The sequence below is a fragment of the Pollicipes pollicipes genome, unplaced genomic scaffold (assembly GCF_011947565.3).
Source record: "Pollicipes pollicipes isolate AB1234 unplaced genomic scaffold, Ppol_2.1 Scaffold_6686;HRSCAF=7923_pilon_pilon_pilon, whole genome shotgun sequence".
Taxonomy (NCBI): Eukaryota; Metazoa; Arthropoda; class Thecostraca; order Pollicipedomorpha; family Pollicipedidae; genus Pollicipes; species Pollicipes pollicipes.
Window position 1 is genome coordinate 34226115 of NW_023596921.1, and position 10707 is coordinate 34236821.

The window sequence follows — 10707 nt, forward strand, 5'->3', positions numbered from 1 at the left end:
TGTTTGGTGCTGAGGGGCGCTTCTTGGTGCTGAGGGGCGCTGCTCGGTGCTGAGGGGGGCGGCTCGGTGCTAAGGGGCGCTGAGGGGTGCTGCCTGGTGCCGAGGGTTGCTGCTCGGTGCTCAGGAGCTTTCCGATCAGTGCAACATTCGACCACCAGGCGGGGCGGGCCGCGGCGGACTCCCAGGTCAGGTCATCTAGTCACCAGGCAACTCTGGAGTTGACGGGCAGCTCTCACCATCAGCAGACGGCTATCGGACTGATCTGGTGCTGAAGCTATGCGTCCTGCGCTCGCATCACCTAGCAAGCCGCGACTGTCAGCGTGGGACACTGCGATTCGTAACAAAAATCCTTCGAGACAGAATGCTGGAGATCAATGATACGGTGACGAGCTTCAACATACCCGACGCGGCAGTGACAGCCATATGCCGCCAAGATGTTCCCAAGGTTGTGCAGTGTTTACCTCGTCCGTCTCCTCTGACATAAGTGCTTGTTTTGAAACGCGATGCAACGGGATGCCAAGAAGCTTTTTGTTGCTTCTTATTCGAAACCAGCCAACCGAACTGCCGCGTTTCATTCTACCGACGACTTAACTTGCATTTGCACCAGAGAAGAGCAAGATACCCACGGTGTTTCTGACATATCTGGCTGCTCATTTTGACGGTATGACTCGGGAAACAATGGTACGTCCACGTGGCAGAAGAACAAATAAACATGCAAGCAAATACGGCCAACCAGAAATGAAACGACGTCCCTCACCACCACACAAGCGTGCCACTCGGACTAGCTCTGCTGCCTATCTGACCGCCCACGTCGCCAGATCCGCTGACGCCACAGATGGCGCCGGGCGCAGGTCGCAGGGCCGCCATACCCCTGTCCCGCCTGCTGCCGACCGGTACCTGTGTCAAACTCGCTGTCGCCCTGGTAGCCGCCGTCGATGCTGGTGGTGGAGATGGCGCAGCTGGTGGCCGGGTCTGGCCGCTGCGTCTCGGGCTCGCTGAACACCACCGACTTGCGGTCCGGCCCGGTCGCGTCCTGCGGCCCGGCAACGACGTGTCACACGTCGCCGACGTCGACGGCACCGATGCCGGAAGTCGACACATCCGGCCGGCAGAGATGTGAACGCAAAAACGGCGCACAAAAAGCCGTGACAAGTACAAACACTAAAACGGCTGGGTCCCCCCCCCCCAAATGTCAGGTACGGGAAGTTAAAAAGGAAGGGGAGGGACCAGCGGCCTGGTGCTGTCTGTGACACCATCATCGATATATTTCGCTGCCACATTGAAGTTGGCGTCTAGAGACAGGCCCGCCCTGTGCATCCGTCAAACATCAGGTCGTCTGTGAAGCCGCCGACTGTAACACCATATTATCCGCACCACCTCCGGTCGCTCGGCGGCGCCGGCAGCGGCAAATACACGCCCTCCAAACATCCGGCCGCTGCGCCGATTCCGGCGCAGCGCGCCAGTCTGCCGCCGGCGCCGCAATGGCCCGCCACCGCCGGCGGCCACGGAAGCACGGGCTGCCTCCCGACTCGGCCAGAAATGGGCCGCCGGGTGGGCGGACGCGCGGCGGCGCCGGCGCTCGCGACGTCTTTCAAGCGAGGAACGTAGACAACTTCACCGCACACTCTGCGGCGAACCCCTGCCAGTGTCCGCACAGAGCGTACAGATGACCTTGGAATCGTGGAGTGGAGCTGCCTTGGTGGCGTGGGCGGCGCAGCGCGAGGCGTCAGCGACGCGCCGCTGATGTGGGCCGGTGCACAGCAACACGGGTTCACTGTTCGCCGCCGGCCGTAAAGCTGGCACGCGGCACGGCTCGCCTCGGCTGACCTCGTTTGCCCCCGGCGTTTCCGCGGCGGTGCACCGGCCAACACAGCCGTGCACATATTCCTGCCGACGTGGGCGTCCCGGGAAAACGGGCGTCCAGTTGGCGTCCACAGAGAGCGACTGCGCGGCGGCAAGAGGACTGGGTGCAATGGAGGTCGCCAGGCATTCAGCAGCGGAAGCAGGGGTTTCGCAGAGACTGGGTCCAAAGCTCGGCGACCAAAGCCGATCATGTTCGCCCTGCTCGCGTTTTTAGTGGGCCCAGCCCTGAGCCCAGACGGTATGGGTCAAGCCAGGCCACCTGGCTTTTGCCTGGATGATTTCCTGAATCTAAACTGAAAACGCGACGAGCTATCCGCTTGGTAGGCCCTTCACATGGCCGGCGACGACGGTGGACTGACGCTGCACCGGCCGGCGGCCCGCCGCCCTCCACCGCCGGGCGGCCGGCCGCCGGCCGCGCTCCACATCCAGCGGGGAGGGGGTCGGCCGAGCCGGCGGTCTGTGGCACGGTACGGCGCCCCCGCCGACCGGTCACGCCCGGCCGCCACGGCAACCACGCAGAGGCGGCACCGGAACAGATGGAGTCTGGCTAACTCCCCTCCCCCCACCGGACAAGGGGGCTACGTGAATTGTGCCGACTCCCGACAGACAACCTAGATCGTATGGTGGGTGGAGCACCCAATCGCGGAGGACCAGTAATCCACACCTTTTAAGACGGAATAAACTCAGTCACGCAAATTTGATGAGTAAGATGGGACCACTCAACCGATGGTGTCTCACAAACAGGTGGCCTTCATCGAACGGGGCTAATTAACACATCAGAGCATTCACGGCAGCATGAACTCAACACACGAGAAGGACCTGTCTCATCGCCGGCGTATCACCGCAGACTCACAGCGCTGCGGGGCTCTCCGGGGCAGAAGACGCAGCACTTCTTCCACACAACGCCCCGGGGATGCGGCGGCGGCGTGCGTGACCTCCAGCTCAGAGGCTGGCCAGGCACTGACAATGGCCGCTCGCTTCTTAGATCTCCTGTTATCTGACCGGCAGATTGTACGACAGATACTCACCTACCGCGGCTGGCAATGCTATCTTCTTTAGCGCGGGCACAAACTGAGCCTTGAGAACAAAGATAAAAGAAAGCAGGTGCTCTGATTTGCCGTCTTAACAGCTTACAATTGAGAACCGTAGGTGGGTAGCACAGTTGACCTGTTTCTGAGCCCATCAGCGGCGGCCAGGGTTAACTGTCACGTGAGCCTCAATAGCAATGCAGCCCAAAACACAAGGCGGAGAGCTTGGAGGGTAACTGAAATCTTCCCAGAAGCCCGAGTCAAAGGCATGCATGGACTTACAGGCGACGAGAGCTACGTATAAACTGAGGCGCATCGACTGACCGGCGGCGGGAATGTCACGAAATATGACGGGTCTGCGACCTTTAACACGTGCCCGGGTGGCCGGCTGAATACCCTTCGCTCGGGTGGGGGTCAATTTGATTCCCCTGCGATATCGATAACTAAGATTGCTAGAAACACCAAACTCACAGAGTGCATAAACCTGTACGTGAGCTCGCTTGGGCCAAAATCTGAGGTTTCCAGCACAGATAAGGTCTTGATAGGATCCTGAGGTCAGATAAGGTCCAACAAGGTCAAACTCCAAATTGGTGTGTCAAGTGCCCTCAGACATTCTTATAAGCTAGATATATGTTCTAAGCAAAACGTCAGTGAGGTCAGCGACCTACTTTGACCTTTACGGTGCCCAGATGGCAACATATCTACGAGACTGCTCCTGCACTACCATCCAAATAAGCGTCAGGGATTACGCCAGGCCGCATGTTCCTAAACAAATTGTTGACCTGGGTCATTTGAGGTCAGCGACCTACTTTGATTCTTTTAGACCATGAAACATGTCTGTTGCCGTACGTGTCAGCAATAGATTCGAAATAAGCACCAGAAACTACCCCATGAAACCAAATTCGAGGGAAAAAGCAGGTTAGTTTTGACCTCGTTTTGATCTTCATGCCTGACTAATTCAATTGCATCGGTTGTTTCTAAATTTACTTGATCTGCTACTTAAGAAACCTTCTCAGATATGTACGGCTTCGCCTAACACTCCGTTGTTGCATTACATTGAACGATTCCCCTAGAAATGGCCTTCGCTGACAACCATGGCTTGACTTTGTCCTTCCATACGTCAGCGACCTTACAAGGTGCATCCCTTTTTTATCAAACGATCCGCTTTTCAACTCTCTTCAGCTATGCAAAGTTTGGAGCGGCTACGTGGCACCGTTCGGAAATCATTCTGGAAAAATTATTCGGAGGGTCAGTTTGACACCCACCCGAGCGCGCGTCAAAGGGAATATGCCACCTTTTTGTATTTTCACTTATTGTTGGTTCGGACGCGTCCGATTGGATCGGTGATACAAGTTTTCTCCAAATCTTTCGAAACAGCTCATAATTTTGCTTTGAAGTTGCCGCTCCTGCGGGAGAAATTCAGAACTTGATCATTGCATCTCGTACCCACTCCTACGAATGTAATGCGATTCATTTGCATTCATTTCCCAACGTCTGTGTTCTATTAAGTTTGCCACACGCAAAGTTGCCAAAATGTTTGTGCAATAAAAGCTATGAAAGCTTGAAATACTCTGTTTATAGAAAAAGACATGCAAACAAGGGGCTAGTAACTCGCGGATTACACGAAATGATATACTATGGCTTTGATATATTCCCTATTTCGTTTGCCATGCGGTGTTTCCCACAACGGCTCTTTTCGCCGCGCACTTCAGCTTTGGGAGACGAAATGCCACGCGGTCTATAGTGACGCACTAGTTCAAACTTTAACCCATGCGCTTCTCCGTGTCTGGCCCCGGTCGCCCGCTGTGCCAATCACAAGCGTTCCTTTGTGCTGACGTTATTCATAACTAGAGATTTTTCTTAATGCCGCAGGCCCATAATGTGCGGGTTAAAACAGCTCAAAAGTAGTACATCTAACCCGTAACAGCTGACAGCGGCCCTCAGCAGATTCTGTCGTCATCGTGATGGCGGCGGTCGCGAAAGCTGCAGCTATTGCGGGCTTGGAATACACTCTATGGCAACCAAGAAAGGATGGATTGCGGTGCTGCTGCAAAGGTTGACAGTGTAATTCGGTAAAGAATCAAAATGTATATCCTTAGCTTATCTTGATGGTGCTGCAGTGACACTACTCAGTGTTATCATTAGATGTGAATGGTCCTGAGGTTTTACCAGAGCACAGTTATCTTTTCAAAAATATGCCCCAAAGCTGGAACACTACCTTCGAACGGATGCAAACAGGCAACGTTAAAAACTCTGGCTGCAAACAGACATTCCATAGACCTTTTAAAAATAAGACTCAAATGTCTTTGGAAAGGTACCACTATCAAGCAATTTTCAAGTTTGGTTTGTATGGTCGCATTCGGATGGCAAATTGCAACGAAGACAGAACAGAAGGAACCAGAGCAAATCGAGGACTGATGGCATAAAGCGGTAGTTGCATGTAATGCAAACGGTCACAAAATGAGACGCTGCGCCCCATTTTTGTCCCCCCTCCCGTATACATCCCCTCTGAGGACAGGGCGGGGACCTCACATAATCAAATGTCACAAAAGGTCCAAATTGTTTGACCTACAGCAGGACAGCGCGCCATCAACCCGCATGACTGCGCCATTTGTGACACATGTGAGTCGTGCCACGGACGAACTCTGCCTCCCATCGGAGCAGGATCATCCCAGCCCTTCTCTGTTTTTGCCGCACCGGCTATGAGAACCGCAACGCGAAAACGCCGACCAAGTCAGAAAGCGTGTGCACACTACTATATATATATATATATATATATATATATATATATATATATATATATATATATATATATATATATATATATAGCATGACACTCACTCCGGTCTCACGCCTAAGCTAAGGTGAAGTTAATGAACTTAGCATTTATGTGCACTGAAGTGTACAGCTGGCCGGCTCGCGCGCTCGCGCGGCCGGCAGGCGTCGGATGTCCCTCCGCGGTGGTTGCCGCGGTGGTTCGCGGAGCGGCGCCCGCGGCGGGAGGTGGCGTTGTCGCGACTCAGGACGGTGTGCATGTCATTGCGTGATTGTTCGAAAACAAAGCAAATAGAAATGTAAACGTTAGAATGTTCGAGAACTAATAAAATGTGATCGAGCTAAACAAAACATTCATGTGAATCGCAAATGTGCATCAACGATTTCACCGCTTCAAAGTTTTTTGGCAAATGTAAACAACCCAGTCGAAATTTAAAAAATATTGATAAGTTTTGTGATGCGTTACGGAGGTCTAGATGCCACGTGCCTTGGCCGAGCTTGGACGTGTTGCATACACGGCGCCGTCAAACAGTTATTCCTCTCAGGCAACTGTATATGCCGTCGACAAGATAAACAGTCGAGGACGCCTTGCCCTGGTTCGCCGTGATTCACCGTTACGGAACGGATGGGTCCAGAGTCATGACTCACGGCTGGGTCATGACTCTGGGTCGTCCGGCCCGCGAGCGTCAGGCGAAGCGGCGCCGCGGCGAGCGCGAGGATGTCTGCGATGTTCGCGAGTGCGAGAAGAGGACAAGGTGGAAATGCGGAAGACAGGAAGTGGAAGACAAGACAAACCGGGAGGAGAAAGTGCAGAAGGCATGGGGGATTGCGAGGACAAAGTGTTTTGTGGTCACCTAGCACTTGGGGGCAATGAGCGCGGAACAATCGATGGCGATTAAGGAGCCTGCGAGCGCTCGGCAGCGACAGGCCTTTGAGGACGGTGGGCATTCAGGTAGCACAGCACGTGTGCGGAGAGGTCGTGGGGCCCGCCACAGCACCGTGCATGGGCGCAGAACACGGTGGATGTGCGGGAAGATCCGCGCACGCTCGGCAGCGAGTGGGGCGGTCGGCCTGGGCGCGGCCAGCCTGTCGAGAAGCAGGTCAGCTGTGCACCGGATAAGCCTTGCAGTCAGCCACCGGCCGCCCAGACACGATACGGTTGAATGAGATAAGGTGTAAATACGATAAGGTGCAGGGAGAGCCTGTCGGTGTAGTCAGCTCGTGTTGCTGTCTGAGATAGCGATACGCTTTAAATCCTTCACTCCTATCAAAAGGTTCGATATGATTAAGGTTTAAAGATCACATGGAGCGTCATTATTTGGCACAAAGGCGCAAATAAGAGCGGCAAGAAATGTTCGTTGCTGTTCTTGCGCCACGCACTTCAATCGCATGTCAATGAATCGAATCACTGCACACATCATGAATATAAACGAATGCACTCATACCAGCTTCTCACAGCGTTACAACGGCTCCAGAATGCAGCAATCCAGCATATTGTGCCAAAAACCGAGGTCCGGCAGCGTAATTGGCATTACGGGCCCTCGAACTGCAAATCACCCTGCCAGCAAAACCAGGCGCCATCCCACCTATCAAGCAGCGGCCGCCAGGCGCCGGCAGATGGAAACACTCTCAAGCCCGGGACCGTCTCTGAGTGTGCCCAGTCGCCGCCACGTCAAATAAATGGCCGCCGGCGGGGGCGGCAGCGGGGCGGGGGCGAGGACGGGGGGGGGGGACGCGCTGGGCACGCCCGGACGGGCCACGGCACGCCCGGCCCGGGGGTAATCAGCAGGACCACACGGTACCGGCTGCCGGACGGGCTCCGGCACGCAACGGGCAACCAGCCACCGTGAACTTCCACTTCCAAACGCGCTGAAGACGGCGGAAGCCGGCCCACGGGATTAAGGCCGCGGGACAGGGAACTGAATGGAGGCCAGAGTGAAACTGGACACACTGGAGGGATGTCTCGGCGAACGCTACGCCGAAATGATACTCATCCAGGAGCAGCGATAAGTATCTGCTTCAGAAGACAGGCCATATGCCGGGCAAACATGGTATAGTCAAGGCAAAAACCCTCGGAGCTTGTACACGAGGGATCGTTGCAAGGTCGCTTAGGCTTACCCATTCAATGGTACCACGCGCTCATGTTTGCCGCACGCTCATCAAAGTCAAAGTCTTGAGTTGTTTGTGGCTATGATGTCAGACTGTCGCGTGCTCTAGTTCTTGCGTGGTAATCATCATCATGCAAAGTAAATGGCCTATCACCAGGACTTCAAATCGATGTCGAATTATGCACCACGGTTTATAAATGCAGAGGACACTCGACACAGTTATGCGCGCGCGTCAGATGGCGTGCGACATGGTCCTGCCGACACTCCGTGTCACGGCACGTGGCCCTGCCGACACCCCGTGTCACGACAACGGGTCCTGTCGACACCCCGTGTCACGGCACGTGGCCCTGCCGACACCCCGTGTCACGACAACGGGTCCTGTCGACACCCCGTGTCACGGCACGTGGCCCTGCCGACACCCCGTGTCACGACAACGGGTCCTGTCGACACTCCGTGTCACGACACCGGGTCCTGCCGACACCCCGTGTCACGACAACGGGTCCTGTCGACACCCCGTGTCACGGCACGTGGCCCTGCCGACACCCCGTGTCACGACAACGGGTCCTGTCGACACCCCGTGTCACGCGACGTGGTCCTGCCGACACCCCGTGTCACGGCACGTGGCCCTGCCGACACCCCGTGTCACGACAACGGGTCCTGTCGACACCCCGTGTCACGGCACGTGGCCCTGCCGACACCCCGTGTCACGACAACGGGTCCTGTCGACACCCCGTGTCACGCGACGTGGCCCTGCCGACACCCCGTGTCACGACACCTGGTCCTGCCGACAACCCGTGTCACGACACCGGATCCTGTCGACACCCCGTGTCACGACACCGGATCCTGTCGACACCCCGTGTCACGACACCGGGTCCTGCCGACACCCTGCGTCACGGCACGTGGCCCTGCCGGCACCCTAGATCACGGCAAGTGGCCCTGCCGCCATCCCGTGTTACGGCACGTGGTCGGCGCCAGGCCGGGCCAGGTGGCCGTGTTCCCAGCGCCGGCCGGTCGAGCCCGGCAGGAGCCGCTGAGGCACTCGCCGGCCCGCCGGCCATCAGGGCCTGACGAGAGAGAAATCACTCCGGAGCCAGTGAGACACAGGAACGGGATGACCGAAGCCGGCCGACCGGGCAGTCACGCACGGGCGCGCCGGCCCCGTTTTACAGCCATTTTCATTTACAAGGCGAATCCAGGGCCTTTTACCGTCCGCCTATTACGAGCTTTTATGAAACTAAGCCCAGGTACGTTATTTGATATCGTGGAAAAGTGAATGTTCTGATGAGTGCGCCTATATGCACGTGCCTAAATACAGGTCGGTCCGACTCCTCTCTCACTATGGAGACAATGGTCACGCGCATCCAACCACTACAGCAATCACGGCCACTTCCCAATGGCCCCGGACTACCGTGCGACCTGCAGCAGTGCGCGTCAGCGCACACCTACCTTCCTCTGCTCCTTTCCATCCGCCACCTCCTGCTGCTCCTCGGGCCCCTCCGGCCGCGGCTGCTCGACCGGCTCCCGGCCCTCCCCGGGCAGCTGCTCGCGCTCCTGCGACGCCCGCTTCTCCAGCAGCGGCTGGTCCTCCTGCGGCTCCAGCTGCAGCAGCTGACGAGCGTCGGCCGGTGGCCGTGCGTCCGCGGCGCCGGCCTCCGGGACCACCGGCGCGCAGCCCGTCGCCGACACCTGCTCGGCCGCCGGCCGCACCAGCACCAGTGTCTCGGCGCTGGGCGACGGCGGCTCGGCCAGCGCCTCGCCCGCGCCGCTTGACTCGTCCTTCAGCGTCACGTCCGACGACTCGCTCGACATGCTGGTGGTGACATCACTCACGCAAATAGTGACGTCATTCGAGCTGACCGCGCCATCTCCGTCTGTGAGGGAGAAGGTGGCGTCGGCGGCCGCCTCGGCCGCCTCGGCCGTTTCTGTGCGCTGCCGGCTGGGGGGCCCCTGCTCGGGCCTCTCGGGCCTCTCGGTCTCCTGAGCAGGAAGCTTCTCCTGAGCAGGAAGCTCGGGCGCCGACAGCGCCGCCAGCCGCGGAGGCCGTGGCGGCGGCACGGCGCCAGTCCGCCGCGTCGCCGCCGTCGCAGGCTCGCCGAACTCGTCCTCCCAGTCGGGCTCGGTATTGAGGGTGACCGTGATGTTCAGCGCGCCGCCGGAGTCGGACGCCATCCTCACGAGGCGCGCCTCGTCCCCGGCGGGTGAGCCGCGGCCGCGCCGTGCCGCCGCCTGCTCCGCCTCCACAACGAACGTGTGGTTCAGGTCGGCGGGCGAGGGTGGCACAGCGCTCGGGCTGGCAAGCATGTCCAGCGAGCGGCTCAGGTCTTCGGAGCGGAGCATCAGCTGCGTGTCCACCTCCATCTGGTCGGGCGTGAGGATGCCGAACGAGACCTCGTCCAGCTCGATGTCCTGCAGCAGCTCGTCGTCGACGCCGTCGCTGACGTTGCTGGCGACGGTGTCCTCGATGTTGTCCGGGTCCCACCAGAGGTCGGCGGCCGGTGAGGAGAGCGCGCCGGCCGCCGGCACCGCGCCCACCGGCGTCGAGCTGTTTAACGGCAGTGGCAGGTCGTCAGGTCGCCGCGGCCCGGCCGACGTCAGCCGCTCACCCGCGTCGGTCGGCACCGGAGCCGGCGTCGCCGTCGGCACAGGCGGCGAAGGGTCGAACCGCTCCACCATCTCGGCGGGAGCGAACAGGCCGTGGCCGCGCTGGCAGAAGAAGTAGCGTCGGCCGCCGACCGAGCCGTCGTTCTTGCCGATGGGCCGCGCTAGCTCGACGCCCGCCCAGAGGCCGTCGGCGAACATCGTGTGGCCGAGGAAGCGGAGCGTGCCCGGCTCGCCGTCCACCAACACCGAGTCGCCGGGCCTGGCGGCGAGCGGGGCGGCCGGCTCCGGCAGCGGCGGCGGCGGCGGCGGCGCCGGCGGCGGGCTGCGCGGCG

The 10707-nt window shown here is 58.6% G+C and overlaps 1 protein-coding gene across 1 annotated transcript in view; it reads right to left on the minus strand.

The window, feature by feature from the left end:
* The window catches only part of LOC119108217 (protein piccolo), a 28382-nt gene extending 17809 nt beyond the window's left edge, over positions 1 to 10573 (minus strand). Inside the window, exons 1-4 of the mRNA XM_037231800.1 lie at positions 10365 to 10573; positions 9860 to 10217; positions 9221 to 9361; positions 898 to 1033 (exon numbers count right to left, since the gene is read on the minus strand). Coding sequence (XP_037087695.1) covers positions 898 to 1033; positions 9221 to 9361; positions 9860 to 10217; positions 10365 to 10573 — 844 coding nt within the window. The remainder of the gene's footprint in view (positions 1 to 897; positions 1034 to 9220; positions 9362 to 9859; positions 10218 to 10364) is intronic.
* Between the last annotated feature and the right edge of the window lie 134 nt (positions 10574 to 10707).